This window comes from Geotrypetes seraphini, chromosome 1, assembly GCF_902459505.1.
Source record: "Geotrypetes seraphini chromosome 1, aGeoSer1.1, whole genome shotgun sequence".
Taxonomy (NCBI): Eukaryota; Metazoa; Chordata; class Amphibia; order Gymnophiona; family Dermophiidae; genus Geotrypetes; species Geotrypetes seraphini.
Window position 1 is genome coordinate 314,768,725 of NC_047084.1, and position 19,160 is coordinate 314,787,884.

At 43.4% G+C, this 19,160-nt stretch overlaps 1 protein-coding gene across 2 annotated transcripts in view; it reads left to right on the plus strand.

The window, feature by feature from the left end:
• Window positions 1–19,160, plus strand: part of PAPSS1 (3'-phosphoadenosine 5'-phosphosulfate synthase 1) — a 180,334-nt gene that overhangs the window by 72,857 nt on the left and 88,317 nt on the right. For both annotated transcript variants that reach the window (XR_004540447.1, XM_033956484.1), the window contains exon 7: window positions 11,862–11,973. Coding sequence is in view for 1 of the 2 variants with exons in the window: in XM_033956484.1 (XP_033812375.1) it covers window positions 11,862–11,973 (112 nt within the window). In the remaining variant the exon portion in view is untranslated. The remainder of the gene's footprint in view (window positions 1–11,861; window positions 11,974–19,160) is intronic.

Here is a 19,160-nt window from a genome sequence, read left to right on the forward strand (position 1 = left end):
CCAGCGGTGTGCTCGACCAATTTCACTCACAGACCCGCACAACTGGTGTCTGCAGTGTCTTGGACCTGACCATCGAGCGTCCACCTGCACCCGCTGTGCCACTCTTAAAAAGAGAACTTTAAAAAATCGCCAAATCCAACAGCGATTATTGTTTGGTACCGAGATGTCGGATTCGGCGGCACCGGTCCCCACTTCGACCCCGACACAGTCGGCACCTACCTCGTCGACACCGCGCCGGCGTCGCATCCATCAGGTAAGCCGGCTAAGAAGCCTTCCCCGCTGGAGCGCCCTCCGGTCTCAGTGGCAGCGAGCCCAATCCTGCCGACCTCGAGGCGCCCGCAGAAGCGCTCCGCTCCGATTGAGGTAAGCCCCTCGACATCGGGTTCCTCTTTGGAGTGTAGAGCGGCACCCAAGGTACCGCAGAAGAAAAAAGCGGTACCGGTGCCTTCACTGGACGAGCGCATTGCCGCCGTCCTGCAGGTACAGCTCAAAGAACAACTACAGCAGCTGCTACCTGCTCTTCTGACACCGAGCCTTCCAGTCCCGGTCCGGTCTGAGCCTCCGGTACCGGCAGTGGAGCAGCCTCCTTTGTCAGCATCCACCTTGTCGGTACCGATGCATACTACTTCCTCGGTATCTATGCCGGTCTTAGCGCCGGAACCGAGATCCTTACACCAGGCTGTTCAAACCTCGGCGCCAACACAGCCTATAACATCTCCCGGTACCGTTTCACAGAGGTCTGGGAAGTCGATGCATAAAACTCGACACCTAGAACCCTCCACACCGGAATCCCGGGACCGCAGTTTTCAAGTAAGGGACCCTGATCTGTGGGGCGATTCGGAGGACCCTCTTCTCTCAGAAGGAGAGTGTTCATCAGGGGAAGAGGATCATTCTGTTTTAGATCCGTCCTCTAAACCTGATGCAACTTCTTTTACCTCTTTTCTCAAAGAGATGTGTGACTCTCTCTCTATTCCCTTGGAGGCTGAATCCAAAAAGTCCAAGGCATTTCTCGATGCACTGGACTTTGACCAGCCTCCAAGGGAATTTCTCAAACTGCCTCTCCATGATATTTTGCGAGAGACTTCTTACAAAAATCTGGAGACACCCTTGACCATCCCAGGAGCTCCCCGCAAACTGGACTCCTTATATAAGGTCATACCTATTCTGGGCTTTGACAAACCACAACTCCCTCATGAATCATTGTTGGTGGAATCCACTCTAAAGAAATCCATGGGGGCTAGTGTGTACGCTTCTGTCCCTCCTGGCAGAGAAGGTAAGGCCATGGATAAGTTTGGCAAGAGGTTGTATCAAAATGCGAAGTTGGCAAACAGATCAGGGAACTATGCTTTCCATTTTTCATTCTACCTCAAGCATCTCATTCAGACTTTGTCATCTTTTGAGAAATACCTCCCTGATCGTAAGAGATCAGCCTTTCGCCAGACTTCTACATCGCTCTTACAACTCCGCAAGTTCATGGTCAAGTTCATGACACATTTGAGCTGACCTCTAGGGCCACGGCTATGTCGGTGGCCATGCGGAGACTGGCATGGCTTAGAGTTTCAGAACTCGATGTCAATCACCAAGATCGACTGGCCAATGCACCTTGCTTAGGGGATGAGCTGTTTGGAGAATCCATGGACTCCACTACTCAAAAACTCTCAGCTCATGAGACTCGATGGGACACTCTCCTTAAGACAAAGAAAAAGACCCCACCTACCAGGCCTTTTCGCCAGCAGTCAGCCTATCAACGTAGATTTGTGGCTCGTCCTTTACCACAGGCCCAGCAACAACCCAGGCGTCAGAGGCAACAGCAAAGGCAGGCTGCTAGACCTGCACAGCAGCAACAACAAGTGAAACCTCCTCCTTCACAAAAATCCACTCAACCCTTTTGACTTGGTTCTCCAGGACATAGCCAGTCTTCCTCCTTCTGTCCACCTCCCACAGCCCATAGGAGGACGCCTTACTCATTTCATAAGCCGTTGGGAAATCATCACCTCGGATCAGTGGGTCCTCAACATCATCCGCCATGGCTACTCTCTCAATTTCCAGACTCTTCCTGCCCAAAGTCTGCCAAGAGAGTCTGCTTTGAACACTCCTCAGTCTTCCCTCCTTCTTCAAGAGGTTCAATCCCTCCTTCTTCTGAACGCCATAGAGGAAGTTCCTCTAGATCAAAAGGGGCAGGGATTCTACTCCCGTTACTTTCTAGTTCCCAAAAAAACGGGAGATCTCAGACCCATTTTAGATCTTCGCGATCTCAACAAATGCTTGGTAAAAGAGAAATTCAAGATGCTTTCTCTGGCTACTCTTTATCCTCTTCTCAATCAAGGCGACTGGCTATGTTCCCTAGATCTCAAAGAAGCATACACTCACATACCGGTCAATCTGGCCTCCAGACAGTACCTCCGCTTCATGATCAACCATTGTCATTACCAATACAAGGTGCTACCTTTCGGTCTTGCCTCCTCTCCAAGAGTGTTCACCAAATGTCTGATTGTGGTGGCTGCCTTTCTACGTTCCCACCACCTTCAGGTGTTTCCTTACCTGGACGATTGGTTGATAAAGGCCAATTCTTCTCAGACAGTACTCCAGGCCACCAACCAGACCATCATGTTTCTACAACTTCTGGGGTTCGAGATCAATCTACCCAAATCTCATATTATCCCCACTCAGAGACTTCAATTCATTGGAGCGGTGCTGGACACAGTCCTCATGAGAGCATTTCTGCCGTTCAACCATCTTCACACTCTCCAATATCTGTGTCAGCAAGTGCTTCATCAACGCTCCATCTCTGCCAAGCAAATGATGATACTCTTGGGTCACATGGCCTCCACAGTTCATGTCACACCCTTCGCACGTCTCCACCTGCGCACTCCTCAATGGACCCTAGCGACCCAGTGGTCAAAGCGACGGATCCTTGCTCACGACACATATCTGTGACATCATCTCTTCGTCAGTCTCTACAATGGTGGTTGATATCCTCAAATCTCTCCAGAGGTCTTTTGCTCCATCAACCTCCTCATCAACTTGCATCACCACCGACGCCTCCCCTTATGCTTGGGGAGCTCATTTGAACGAATTCCAAACTCAAGGACCTTGGACAGCCCAGGAAATGAAACATCACATCAATTTCCTGGAACTCAGAGCGATGTTTTATGCCCTCAAGGCATTCCAACATCTTCTCTTTCCTCAGGTCCTCCTGCTGTGCACAGACAATCAAGTTGCGATGTACTACATCAACAAGCAGGGTGGGACAGGCTCTCGCTTCTTGTGCCAGGAAGCCCAGAAGATTTGGGCTTGGGCCACAGATCACCATCTATTCCTGAAAGCTATCTACATTCAGGGAGAACAGAATTCCTTAGCGGACAAGCTCAGCAGAATTCTCCAGCCTCATGAGTGGACACTCGATCCTTTCACTCTACAGTCCATCTTCGCTCAGTGGGGCACTCCTCAGATAGACCTCTTTGCAGCTCCTCACAATCATCAGCTGCCCCACTTCTGCTCCAGACTCTACTCTCCTCACCGTCTGGCAGCGGATGCATTTCTCCTGGATTGGTCCAATCTCTTCCTGTATGCTTTCCCTCCTCTGCCTCTCATGCTCCGGACCTTGTTCAAGCTCAAGAGGGAACAGGCCACCATGATTCTGATTGCTCCACGGTGGCCCAGGCAACATTGGTTCTCCCTTCTACTTCAACTCAGTTCCAGGGAACCTATTCTACTTCCACAATTTCCTTCTCTGCTTACACAGCATCAGGAGACCCTTCTGCATCCCAACCTCCAGTCTCTGCACCTGACAGCCTGGTATCTCTCGGGCTGACTTCGAATGATACTCTTGTCTCAGTCCGTTCGTTCTATTCTGGATGCCTCCAGGAAACCTGCCACTCTGCAATGTTACCATCAGAAGTGGACAAGATTTTCTTCCTGGTGTCTTCTTCATCATCATAATCCTACGTCCCTTGCTGTGGAGACCTTGTTGGATTACCTTCTTTCTTTGTCTGACTCTGGTCTCAAGTCTACTTCCATCAGAGTCCACCTCAGTGCTATTGCTGCTTTTCATGAGCCAGTTCATGGAAAACTCCTTTCAGCTCATCCTTTGGTTTCCAGATTCATGCGGGGTCTTTTCAATGTGAAACCACCTCTTAAAGCACCCCCTGTAGTCTGGGATCTCAATGTTGGTTCTTTCCGCCTTAATGAAGCCTCCGTTTGAACCTCTGGCTACGACTCCATTCAAATTTCTCACTTGGAAAGTGGTCTTCCTTATTGCCCTAACCTCTGCCAGGAGGGTCAGTGAGCTCCATGCACTAGTTGCGGATCCACCTTTTACAGTCTTTCATCATGACAAGGTGGTTCTGCGTACACATCCAAAGTTTCTCCCTAAGGTTGTCTCGGAATTCCATCTCAACCAATCCATTGTTCTGCCTGTCTTCTTTCCAAAACCTCACTCTCATTCTGGAGAACAGGCTCTGCATACTTTGGACTGTACACGGGCTCTAGCTTACTATTTGGAGCGTACTAAGCCCCACAGATCATCTCCCCAACTTTTTCTGTCCTTTGATCCGAATAAATTGGGACGTCCAGTTTCTAAACGTACGTTGTCTAATTGGCTTGCAGCGTGCATTTCTTTCTGCTATGCTCAGACCGGACTAACACTGGAAGGTTCTGTCACGGCCCATAGAGTTCGAGCTATGGCAGCATCTGTGGCTTTCCTCCGATCCACTCCTATTGAGGAAATCTGCAAAGCTGCTACTTGGTCCTCAGTTCATACTTTTACATCTCATTATTGTCTGGATGCATTCTCCAGACGGGATGGACACTTCGGCCAATCTGTTTTGCAAAATTTGTTTTCCTAATGGCCAACCTTCCCTCCATCCCTCTTTTTGTTAGCTTGGAGGTCACCCATCAGTCAAGAATATGCTGCCTGCTTGTCCTGGGATAAAGCACAGTTACTTTCCGTAACAGGTGTTATCCAGGGACAGCAGGCAGATATTCTTGCGTCCCACCCACCTCCCCGGGTTGGCTTCTTAGCTGGCTTATCCTAACTGGGGACCGCGCACCTCCGTCAGGCGGGAAGGCACTTGCGCGTGCGCGGTGCGGCCTGCTAGAACTTTCTTAGAGTGCAATCACTCTAAAATTGTCCGTACCGGGGCTCCGTCGGTGCCGTCACCCATCAGTCAAGAATATCTGCCTGCTGTCCCTGGATAACACCTGTTACGGAAAGTAACAGTGCTTTTTGAAGACCGCTTTACTATTTGGAATTAAAGCTATATAGGGGCACTGGTTAGACAAAGTGCCGCCTTGTTATACAACACCTCCAGATGGAATGGTGAGTCCTAGATCTTGCGACATTGCCAGGGAAAAATCTCTGTTAAGTCTAGGAGTCTTTTTGGACATCCTCAACGTCCAGAGCATGTAGTTATTCGTTGAATGTTTAATTATTCTGAAAAGTTCATTTGAATATCCAAGATCGTCTGTAATGTTTGCTCCTCATCTCCCTTGTATTTGGGTTTTTGGGGAGTAAAGGAGTTGAGAACACAGATAAAGGTTAATGAACAGTGTTTGAATGTTAGTATTTCCTATGTACTTGTATTACTGATATTGGTTTTGCCTGATTGTATTACTTGGATCTTTCAGCTCAAAATCCTCTATAATAAAACCCTAAGCGCGCATGCGCACTTACAACGCCATGATCCCTGCCTCCGTGATTTGTGACTCCATGGCCGTGTTTGATTTGCATCACGTGCGGCGGTGAGAGCAACGGCAGGAGGGTGTCCTTCGGCCTGGATGAAGTGGACAGGGTGCAGGTGCTGCGAGGCGTCCGGCTGCTACTGCTGCACAGGGAAGTGGAGGGGGAGAGGGAAAGGGGGATGCTTTAGGGGGAGGGGTGTGCTGGGGGGCAGGCAGCAATCTTGGTTTGCTCGGGGGTGGGGGAAATAGAAGGGGGCCATGGAGAGACAGGCAGGCATGGCACAACAAAGAGAGATAGGCAGGCAGGGGGCCGGGGAGAGAGACAGACAGAAAGAAAGACAGACAGACAATGGGCCAGAGAGACAGACAGCCAGCCAGCGGCCAAATTGGAGAGACAGAAAGAAAGACAGACAGACAGCGGCCAAGTAGAGAGAGAGAGACAGAAAGAAAGATAGCGGCCAAGGAGAGAGAGAGATAGAAAGAAAGACAGACAGACAGACACATCTATTTTAGCACCCGCTAATGTAAAGGGCTTAAAGACTAGTAGATATATAAAAATATTAGGACCATAAAAAAGGTATCATAAGTATCTAGGTACTGGTCTGAATGTCATTGGTATTGTTCAGTGCTGTAGATATGGTCAGGCAGGGCCGCCATCAGAAATTTCTGGGCCCCTTACTGAGCAATCCTATTGGGCCCCCCCTCCCCGCACCCCTTCTCCCCCGACCCCCACCCCTTCTTCCATGGGCCGAATACACACATACTTTTCTCTGTCGCCGCACTCTTTGACCAAAAGATTTGTAAGCCTGCAACCACGTCAAGGTAGACTCTTTCAGCAGGGCCCTAACCTAACCTAAACTAAACTAATCTATACCTATCTATTCTAAACTAACAAACATCTGCATAATAAATAACTAATAAATAATAGTTCTCTCTCCATTACTATTCAATATCTTTCTATCACCATTAATTACATTGTGTCAATCTATAGGTTTCCATGTCTTCTCATATGCAGATGATATTCAGCTTCTACACCCTATAGACACTAACAATATATCTACCATTCAGGAGATCAGTAAGAAACTAGACCAGGTCTACCAATGGCTAAACACAAATAAATTGGCCCTTAATATAAAAAAAACAAACCTAATGATCTTTCCATGGAAAGAAAATCCGACGTTAATTGCTCCTATTACTATAGATAATGTTCCATTACAGATAGTTAATAACATAAAAATTTTAGGAGTAATTTTTGATCCTAAATTGAATTTTCACGATCATATTAGTTATATTGTTAAAACGACCTTTTATAGATTACGACGGATTAGATCTATCTCAAAATTTCTCTGTTCAAAATCATTAAATATTCTCATCCATTCCTTAGTGATAGCCAAACTTGATTACTGTAATGCCCTCTTTAAAGGTATAACACTAACTGAACTAAAACGTTTGCAAATTATCCAGAATGTCTCCATAAAACTCATAACTAAATCTAAAAAATTCGATCACGTTACCCTTCTGTTAAAAAACGCTCATTGGCTTCCTGTCATCCACCGAATATCGTATAAACTTTGTCTTCTTACATTCAAGACATTGCTATATAAGACACCTGCTTTCATTTATAAACTACTAATACCGTACCAACCAATTAGAACATTAAGATCTATTGATCAAAATTTATTAACCGTTCCCTCATTAAAAATTATAAACACGAGACGACAATATATATTTTCTGTAACAGCCCCACAAACCTGGAATGCTCTTCCAATTTTTTTACGTAATGAACAAGACTTGGTAAAATTTAAAATACAATTAAAAACATTTTTATTTAATGATGCTTTTAATACTTAATTTAACAATACTCAGACTAATTCCAATATTTTTGTACCATTTGTTTTAATGTTTCCCCTTTGTGTTTTTCCTATGTATCTTTTTTATTTGACAAATGTATTTCAAAAACCCCTCTTACCTAATGTAATGCAGTTTTTATTATTCTTTGTAAGTATTTAAAGTTTGTTTTGTATGTTCTCTTTTAATTATATTTTACTATGTACATCGCTTTGAATTTGATAAAGCGATTAATCAAGAAAAATAATAAACTTTGAAACTTTGACTTTTGCTAGTAGCTATAATTCACTTTTGAATATAAAATCTCAGTTAAGGATTTCTTTTGACCTTTGTAGGCCAGAAGTAGATCACAATTGCACAATATTTTTTTTAACAAGTATTAAATGTGTTTTTATAAATACTGTAAGCTTAATAAATATATCAGAAAAAACTACACATCTGAGCGCATATCTGAACATACACATCTGTATGATCCCATCCTCCTCAGCTTGCCTATAGCTGCATCATGCATGTTAAAAATGTACGATATGTTGATATGTGCACCTTCCTTCCTTCCCATCCATCCTCCTCAGCCTGTCCTTACACAGCCACAGCTGCAAGTTAATGATGATATATATGTTATGATGATAAATAAGTGCATATGAGCACATCATTAACATGCAGCTATGGATGAATATAAAAAAGAAACAATATTCTGTACAATTGTCAATTTATAAATCAGCGTCTTCTCCCCACTCTCTCTTCCCCATTTCCCTTCAGCGTCCTCAGCCCACTCTGTCTCCACTTTCCTTCAGCGCACGCTCATAAAAACAAGCTAGTAATTTATATCATTTTCATTCTATTCATTCATAGAAATTAAAGTCTAAATAATGCCAGTCACATAACAAAACATGATTTTACAAAAATAATTCCCTGCACAGTCAAGCCTGCAAGGATTACTAGATGTCTTTCAGCAGCTCCCCTCCCTCCCTCCCTCCCTCCCTCCCCCTTACCTTTGTGGCTAAGTCAAAATGATCTACCAACAATAAAATTTTAAAAACACAAAGCACGCTGTACGCAGAGAAAATGTTAATTATCATTTATATTCCGCGGGTTTTCAAAGAGGTCAAGGCAGATGACTTTATGCAATGTCACCTCAGTCAATGTCACCTCAAAAATAGACAAATATTCCCCCTCCCTTTTTACTAAAACGCGATAGCGATTTTTAGCGCAGGGAGCTGCGCAGAATGCCCCACGCTGCTCTCAACGCTCATAGGCTCCCTGTGCTAAAAAACGCTATTGCGGTTTAGTAAAAGGGGGCCATAGTGCAAAATATAGACAGCATATATAAATTCTCAAAGCAGACACATTTTGATCACTAAATTGAAAATAAAATCATTTTTCCTACCTTTGGTAATTTCATCAGTCTCTGGTTGCACTTTATTCTTTTGACTGTGCATCCAATATTTCTTCCCTTCTTTCAGCCTCCTGTATGCTTCCTCTCCTCCAGACCTCATTCCCTCCCCAAACTTTTTCTTTGTTTCACCCTGCCCGTTCTTTCTTTTTCTCTCTCTCCATACCCCCTTTCTTTCTGTATGTCTGTTTTTCTCTCTCTCTCACCCTGCCCCCTTCTTTCTTTCTTTCTTTCTTTCTCCACGCCCTCTTTCGTTCTGTATGTCTGTCTTTTTCTCTCTCCGTGCCCCATTTTTCTTTGTTTCACCCTGCCCCCTTTCTTTCTGGCTTCCTGTCCCCCCCCCTTTCTTTCTCTCTGCCCTCCCCTATGCCACCACCATTGGGAAAATGCTGCCACTGCCGCCATCGGGAACAGGCCGGCGCCGAGTTCGCCCTGCTTTTCTTCCCTGCGGGGCCGACCAACTCTCGCCACCCGACGTCAATTCTAACGTCGGAGAGGACGTTCTAGGCCAGCCAGGCAGCGATTGGCTGTCCCAGAACGTCCTCTCCGACGTCAGAATTGATGCGAGTGGCGAGAGTTGGTCAGACCCACAGGGAAAAGCAGGGAGAACTTGTCGCCGGCCTGTTCCCGATGGCGGTGGTGGCACTCAAGTGGCTAAAGAGCCGCAGTTTGCCGGCCTAGGGAGAACACTGGAGGGTGGCCAGCTGTGCACCCCCTTGGGACGTAAACCCGGGGCGGGGCGGACCGCCTCCCTCCCCCACCTTGGTATGCCACTATCTGTACCTCACTCCCTCCCTATGACCAAAAATTATCCTTTCTCCTATTCCTCGTGTACACAACCATCTCTTTCCCTCCCTTCCTCTCTCCCAAGTCCATGCCTTCTGTGTCCAAAAACCTATTCCATCCCCCACCTCAGCATCTCTTTCCCTCCCTTCTTCTCTCCCAAGTCCATGCCTTCTGTGTCCAAAAACCCATTCCCTCCCCCACCTCAGCATCTCTTTCCCTCCCTTCCTCTCTCCTAAGTTCATGCCTTGTGTCCAAAACACACTCCCTCCCATCTTTTGTGTTCCGCGTTTGCCTCCCAGCCCATCTTTGCAACTTTCTCAGCAAAACAGAGCTCAAGCCGAGAGGCTTGTCTCCTGTTTCCTGGCTGCCCTGCCGCGCACAAATAGCCGACCGGAAGTATTCTCCGACATCAGCACTGACATCGGAGAACACTTCCGATCGGCTATATGTGAGCGGCAGGGCAGGTAGGAACAGAAGACGAGCCTCGCGGCTCGAGATGTATTGAACTCTGCAGGTCCCCCGTCCAGCTCTCTCCTGTGTACCTGGGGCGGACCGGCACCGGTCCGCGGACCGGTGGTTGAAGAACTGTGGCTTAGGACCCTGGGGGAGCCCGGGCCCCCTGTCAGCTCCGGGCCCCTGAATGCAGGACTGGTAGTACTGCCTTGATGGCAGCCCTGTGGTCAGGCACTAAATATTCGTGTTTGAAAACCCCATGATGGCCTTTACCTTCCTGACCGCCATGTCCATCAGGTTTTGAGCAATGCTTGAGGATGAGTTGAGAAGGAAGGTTCCTCCCTCTATATAAAATGCAACCTGCAGTAAGGTAATGTGAATTAACATAAGACATTTCTGGCTGTGAGGATGACAGATCATTTTGCATGGACCACCTTGGTTTTCTCTGGACAGTAATAACTTTTGATTATTGACAGTTGGACTGGGTTTCAATGTGTGTAATGGAAAGGGCCTGGATTTAGTTTGTAGATATTTCCTGCTAGGCAGAATCAGTTTAGCATGCATTAACCTTTGAATTGACACATACAAGTTTGATTTGTTTGATGAAAGTTTTAGTTAAAAAAAAGTTTGACATAAAGACAAAAAATGTTGAAAATGAGAACAATAGAAAATGACCTGGAAACAATTTTTTTTTCTCTATACAGTCAAACCTCAGTTTGTGAGTAACGCAGTTTGCGAGTGTTTTGCAAGATGAGCAAAACACTCCCGCTAACCTTAACTCGCAAAACGAGTGTTGACTTGCAAAACGAGCTCTCACTATGGTGGCCCAGGGGTGGGTACCTGCCTGTGGGTGCTGCAGCTCTTGCAGCATGATGGCTTCCTTCCCTCGGGGTCCTCGTGCGGCTGCCCTCCCGCTTCAGCTGATGCCTCTGCCATCTACCAACGCCTCCCGGCTTCCGATTCAAGCCAGCCGCCATCCTCCAGAAGCATGCACAGGACCTCTCAACTTCCCGGTCAAGCCGGCCGCTGTTCCAACAACACGTTCACCACGTACAAGCACGCAGGATGTTGTTGGAGCGGCGGCATTCTACTGATCCAAGGCAAGCAGTGGTTTCCCCCGTGTCTGTCTCAATAACAGACTGGACTTTTTCCAGGAAATTGTCTAAACCTTTCTTAAAACCAGCTATGTTAATCTCTTTATCACAACCATTGGCAACGCGTTCCAGAACTTAACTATTCTCTGAGTGAAAAAATATTTCCGCCTATTGGTCTTAAAAGTATTTCCTTGTAACTTCATTGAGTGTCCCCTAGTCTTTGTAAATATAAGCAAACATAAGTAAATTGTGAGGTATGGAAGTGTTTAAAACGGGGAGAACTATGATTGGGTGGGGAGGCCAATGTAGTCTGTGTTCCTCCCCTCCCCCCCCCTCCAACCCAGTTGCATTCGTTTAGTGACTGAAGGAAGTTCAAAATTGAAGATTTAAAGTGGACTACTAATTTTGTGACAGTGGGTCGGGTTTGGCTCTCAGATTGTAGTATGCTCTCACCTGGTTAAGAAGGTCACTTCTAAGCAGATTCTAGTAAGTGTAAAGGAAAACAGATGACATCACTGGGGGGTCAAGGTTTTATGGTGTATATCGGATACAACTTATTTGTATTCATTCATAAACATGAAATCTTGTCAATTATTTTTTAACAGGTAGATATGCAGTGGGTACAAGTATTAGCAGAGGGATGGGCAACACCGCTGAACGGCTTTATGAGAGAGAGGGAATACCTGCAGTGTCTTCATTTTGACTGTTTGCTGGATGGTAAGAAACCGTTTTAGAGTATCTTTTTCTTCCACCTTTTCCCCCCCCCCCAGTGTTGTTCCTCAATATCCAACTACTTCATCTTCTTTACTTACAGCATAGAGTTAATGCGGGCAAATCAAATTCTAGCTGAATGGTCCTCATACCATTTCCAAGCTACTTCTGGAGTACTTATGTCCTTGCTGTGTCACTGCAATACCAATTAATAGGATCTCTATCTACCAAAAAATGGAGGAAAAAAAGCCTCAGACGTTCAGAGGTGATACAAAGCTACTAAGCAATGTGTGCGAACACCTCTAAAATGGACTGAATTTCTTTCATTGGCATTTAAAAACCTCCATCATTGAACCCAATGTGTAATACAAGATTCACCAGTTAGCAAGCACTTTTATTAACTCCCAACAGGGACCTATTTCACAAATGCTTCTTCAGAGAATCCGAGTGCTGCATCATAAAAAATAGGATACCTGCATTCCCTCTGTGCTGCAGATATCCTAATTATTTCTAATACAGCACTTGGATCCCCTGAAGAAGCATTTGTGAACATAAGAATTGCCCCTGTCGGGTCAGACCGGAGGTCCATCATGCCCGGCAGTCCGCTCACGCGTCGACCCCTTAGATCCAGGCCCTGATAGTGCTCATACCCTAAAACTGTCATACGCTTTTCGCTTATGACCTGTAGAGTAACCTTCTATCTATATCCTGTAATCCCCTTCGCTTCCAGGAAGTCATCCAGCCCCATTTTGAAACCCAGTATTGTATTCTGTCCTATTACCTCATTTGGAAGCATGTTCCAGGTGTCCACGGGTCCCCATTGGGTGTTAAGAAAAGTGCTTGCTAACTGGTGAATCTTGTATTACACATTGGGTTCAATGATGGAGGTTTTTAAATGCCAATGAAAGAAATTCAGTCCATTTTAGAGGTTTTGGCACACATTGATTGGTGGCTTTGTATCATCTCTGGACTTCTGAGGCTTTTTCCTCTATTTTTTGGTAGATAAAGATCCTATTAATTAGTATTGCTGCGTATATTTTGATCTCTATTTTTGTTGAGCTTACTGTGTCTGACATAAGGCTTTGAAAATGGCAAGGTTCTGTTGAGTAGACATTTGTCTAATTTGCTTAGGGATTTTTGTAAAATAAGATCTGTATGGATAATAATTTGGCAGATGAGCTCCTTGGTGTCCAGAAGATGGCTACACCACAATGTACATTTATGCAAAAACAAATGATATACCCCTGCTTATTGGTTTCATAAAGGAACACGCTCCTTCTGACATATAGGGCTCCTTTTACTAAGGTGCGTTAGGGCCTTAACGTGCGGAATAGCATGCGCGCTAGACCTTAACGCCAGCATTGAGCTGGCATTATTCTAGAAGCGTACCACGCGGTAATTTCATGCATGCACTAAAAATGCTAGCGCACCTTAGTAAAAGGAGCCCGTAGTGGTATATCTACTTTAGCAGTGGTCTCAAACTCGCGGCCCGCCAGGTACTATTTTGAGGCCCTCAATATGTTTATCATAATCACAAAAGTAAACTAAAACAGTTTCTTGATCATATGTCTCTTTAGCTATAAATTACAAAATTATTATTAAGACTTAGCCAAAAAGAAAGATTTATAAACTATAAAGAGTTTTACCCCATGCAAAATTGTCATTTCTTTAATAAGACATTAATATAGGGACTTTGGATCATCTGTTATATTTTTGGCTACTGATACTTAATTTCTGGAAGTCAATTTGGGGACAAATAAATCTCATTCTTGGGTCATCTATCCCCATATCCTATGAGGCTGTAATTTGTAGTACGTTATTTCATGTTAAGCCTACTTTAGACAAGTATAAAAATCGCCTTTTCTTAATCATGACAGGAATAGGTGTTCAACTGATCACACATAATTGGAAGAACCATGACAGGATTAATTGTACTTTTTGGTGGGTAAATGTGTGTACCACGTATAAGTATGAAAGAATGATGACGGAACTTTTGGGGATTAGTAAGTCCTTTAATGATGTATGAGTCCATTGACTACTTTTGTTGCATTACAGTAAGGGTCATGTTTCTTCCCTTTTCATTAGATTTCTTTACACATCCAGGGTGGGTGGGTGGGGGAAGGGAAATGTACATTGAGGAGTTAAATTATTTAATTATAATATTGAAATCACATCATTTGTATTAATAATTAAGATGAGGATAGGAGTAGATTGTTTAATGTAATAATTGTATAGTTATTAGTGCATTTTATGCAGTATTTATAATTTACCAATTGTATTGCACTATCAAAGTTTGAAAATCAATAAAGATTTAAACAACAACAAAAAAATAAGACATTAACTATTTTTTCTGAGGCCCTTCAAGTACCTACAAATCCAAAATGTGGCCCTGCAAAGGATTTGAGTTTGAGACCACTGCACTAAAGGGTGTTAAGCCCTAACATTCACTTAGCATGCATGAAAATGCTTACCACAGGACAATTAAAGCATTTTGCAGTTAGTCTTTCAGTACATGCTAAACACATGTTATTTTTTCTGATTTTTTTTCCTGGGGGGTGTGGCATAGGTAGGGAAGAGTTAACCAGATAGCGCTATCTGGTTGATGGTGGCTTAACTTGTGAGCAGTAAGGGCCCCCCATTCATTTTTTCCAGGTAATGTATTTTAATGCAAACATTAGTGAAAAAGAATAATTGAAAATTCCCTCTATCCTGGGTGCACCAAATATGAGCTTAGCGCTGAGCCCATTTCCTGATGCCCTGTAGAGTTGCAGAAAAGCAACAAGGTGAGTGTACAAAGCAATGCACAGTGGCATGTTTCTGCCACCTCTTTCAGCAACCCTTGCCCTTTTTCTAATGTCAACATAGCAGCCTTTAGCCTCTCCCTCACGATTCTCCTAAACAACTTCTGAGCCTATCCTTTATCTGGGTCTTTGCTTCTTGACATGTACAGCCACTTGCACCAAGTAAATGGAAGAATGAGTGGGCAAAGCCTGCAAAAAGAGTACTCCTGCTTGTGTAAAATGCACCTAAAATGAATCCTCTTCAGCCTGAAAGGGGCAGGCAATTGGCTAAACATAAGGAAGACTCTGCATATGTGGTAGGATTTTGACGTTGGCAAAATAATTTTTCTTCCTGGGAACTGGCATTGTTTTTAATGGATTTTTTTTTTTTTGTATCATTGTCTTTATTAGTTATTACCCTGGAATGAAATGGTAAGGTGGATAATCATGATACTTAAAATATATAAAAAAACAAGGGTGGTTTGACATAACTTTCCAGCTTTCCTGACTGGTGGAATAGAGCAGTACAGCCTTCGAGCGCTAGCTCTATGGGTCTCAGTCTCCACCACCGTCAAATATTGAACAAATGCCTTCACTGTGTCCACAGTAGGGTATTTTAGGTTGAGTTTAGAACCTTCAATAATTTAAAAGAAATGACTGTCAGTTACATTTCCCCCTCCGTATTCGCAGTAGTTAGGGGCAGAGCCGGCCCGCGAATATGAAAAACCCATGAATAATATTCAGGCCGGTTCTGCTCCTAACCATAGCTTCCCCTGGCTATTTTAAACACTGTAAGACCCCCCCCTCCCCCTTTAAGCCTTACCTGGTGGTCTAGCGGGTTTTCAGGCAGGAGCGATCTTACCATACTCCTGCCCTGTGCATATCGCTCACAGGAAATGGCTGCCTTGAGCTCCCGTAGTCTCTCGAGCCATTTCCTGTGAGCGATCTGCACGGGGCAGGAGTATGGGAAGATCGCTCCTGCCTGAAAACCCGCTAGACCACCAGGTAAGGCTTAAGGGGGGGCTTGCAGGGCTTAAAATAGCCCCAAAAATTAAAAAGCATTTTTTGTTTTAAAACCGCAAATAATCGAATCTGTAGATATGGAAACCGCGAATACGGAGGGAGAAGTGTAGTTATTCAAAAGCATACCAGCTGGATTATTTCAAGACAGGTTAGTAGGAAGAAAAGAAAAAAGAACAGGAAGGCCAGTCCTCTTTTTCCTTGGGACAAGGGAGTGGATGTTTGTCACAGCGTTTGATTTAGGAAAAGCCTTTGGGCATAAGTTCTGGACAACGCTGCTGCTTGTGTTGTGCACATAGATGTATGAACTTAGTCCACTCGGTCTTGTGGGGCTGATTGAAAATGAGCCATTTGTGTTGGTCAAGAAATGAAAAAATAAAAGTTTGCTCTCAAACAAGTCAGTGGAGACTGCATTGCTTTGTGCCACTAGTGGGTGTCCCAGCAGTTACTATGTGGCATAAGCAGAATGCTGATAAACGTGCAAAGCCACATGCCACACGTATTGATTGCAGCTTTCTGTCTGCTTGAATTTATCTTCATTTTTGCATAATAGTAGCATTTAACAAGGAGGCATAACATTTCATTTGGGGGGAAATGCTGGTTTCCTGGTCCTCATTTAGAAGTAACATTTAACCTTGTTTACATTTTGCCCTCTCCATTGCCCTGCTGCCGTTCTCTGCATGCTATGAATTGGTACTGGATTTTGTTGTTCAGTTTAGAAAGCTAAATTGCACATGTAAATAAAAGTGTCTCCAGAAGCAAAATAAAATTGGTAGGCCTAATTGGCTCAACAACCATTGATTGCCCAAAATTGTGCGAGATGTGCTCATTCTTTGTGCTAATTTTACAGAATTATCTGTGGTTGGCTGCCCGATGATTAGTCTTATTTTTAAATAAAGCATTGATGAGATGATATGGCAGCAGCGGAATTGGCAGAGTTCCCACTGCTCAAAGGAATGCCTCAGTGGTTAGGATCATAAACAGGAAGTTTGCAATTTATTCTCCTTTTTCTATTTCTTTTCTTTTTTTTTTTTTAAATTTAGAGCTACCCGAGAAAGCATGAAGTACAAAATACTTCTCATATTTGATCCATAAGATATAAGAACTATTTATCCATGTTTATTTAAATTCTGTTTAAGTGCCCGATATTTAAAAATCAAGTTGGGCTCCTAAAATTTATGCCCTTAAGATAGGTGTCCTGTCTTCAGCCAGACTTATAAGCAGAAGTTTTAAACTGAAAATCCATCTTAATCTAGGAGTTTAATAGTTATGCTTATAGATTTAGACCTGCATGGTAGTCTCATCGCTGACCGTGGTTAACTCCATTTTGAGATAAGTGTTACCTTTTTGCTTTCATTATGGTAACATTCTATATAAGAAACCTATGCTTTTGCATTCAAGGGTTTTATTTAAGGATTCCTACCACCAGAAAGATTTATGAATATAGATATTAGACAGTAGCATATATTTTTGACTTTAAAGGTAGGGAGGGAGGAGTGAGCATGTATAATTAAAAAACAGGGCGCAGGATGCGGACCTGAAATGATATCTAGATCATAGGAGGTCCTATGATCTGAGTTCTTAAAATTTATAACATGCTCATCTCTCATAGTATATTCAATGTTTAATGAGAACTTTTAAGAAATTAAAGTAGTGCGCTAAAGATCGGTGATAAGAATTTTCAATAAATTTTTTTTGAAAGGAACAATATTCCTTGTATTATGATGGAAATATGAGATATATATTTATACTCTTTATGATCATCTTATTATCCTCTTTTTTTTTTTTCTATAACAACTTTTTGATAAGGATAAGATGTTAGTTTAAGAGCTTGTGTCTGATTATTCTATAGATTTAGACCTGCCATTCACTTGCCTAGGTTTGAGTTCTTGTGCTGAAAATCAGTGCTGACTACTTTTTTTTTTTCCCCTGCCCTAAATCTGCTCCTTTTGCCAATCCACTTTTTACACTCCTAGATTTAGGGCTCCTTTTACTAAGGTGCGCTAGCGTTTTTAGCACACGCGGGAAATTACCATGCGCTACACCGCATGCTATGTTTCTAAAACTAAGGCCAGCTGAATGCTGGCGTTAAGCCCTAGCGTGCGCGGCAATGTAGCGCGCGCTGTTCCACGCGATAAAGCCCTAACGCGTTTAAGTAAAAAGAGCCCTTAGTTTAGTGAAATTTTGAGTATTCAGTTATAGACCAATTTATGTGCATAATTCCCAAATTAGAAGTATAAAGCCTTTGGACCAAAAGCTTTAGAAAAGAGCAGCATGTCTGTATGAAGTCCACAGCAATTGATGAAAACTCCAAACTTTGAGTGCAATGTTGACACTTAATAGCCATCTCTTCTGCAATTCCTCTTGCCCATCACTGCAGCTTTACCTTCCTTTTAATATCCCTCCTGATGTTGTTCTTCCCTAAATGTTTTTTCTTTTTGGTTATTTTATTTTAAACAAATGTAATTTATCCTTGTATTCCTTATGTATCTTCAAATAACTATAGATAAGATTGTATGTTTTTATTGTTTAAATGGTTGTTATTTGTCCCCCCCCCCAATTACTATTGTTAAACGCATTGAATTATTTGATATTGCGTTCAAATCAAAACCTTAATAAAACTTGAAAAACTTGAAACTTAGCGGGCAATAAGGTTCCTATATATGAGGGTTGAATGAAAAGTGATGCCACCTCCTCCACAATTCATGAACACATTGCAGTACTGATGCACCCCGCATGTTCACTTTTCTTTGACATCTCTTCCTTCACACCAGTTGGCGAGAAGTGTCCGTGTGAAGAGGCTGTTTTGCTATTGCTTGTGAAATGGAAGCATGCAATGAGCACTCATCAGTGTGATTTTAAGCGACGGGCTACGATAGATTTTCTCACTTTGGAAGGAGTTCCTCCAATTGAAATTCACCACCAAATGCAGTTGTTTATGGTGATGACAAGTGTTGATGCGAGTTCTTTGCTGGACCAAAAACTGATTTGTATAATCAAAAACAAAGCGGACAACCTGTGACAGCAATGGATGAGTTTTGCATCAGAAAGGTTGACAAACTCGTAAGGATCACTCGAAGGAAGATTGCTGACATACTTGCACTTCACAAAAATGTGCGGGTTATATTGGATAGCAAAAGGTTTGTGCAAGATGGGCTCCTCACATGCTAATTCTAGAAAAGTAAGCTTCGAGACCTGAGATCTGTCAGCAGATGTTCTGATAACGAGAATGAACGCGAGGAATTTTTCAACATTATGACAGCCAGTGACGTATGGGATCATTGTTAATGAACCAGAAATAAAGTGTCAATCCACAGAGTATCTCAGAGGTTCACGTATGAAGAAAAAAAAAAAATAATGGTTAGTCTTTTGGGATATAAATGGTGGTGTTCA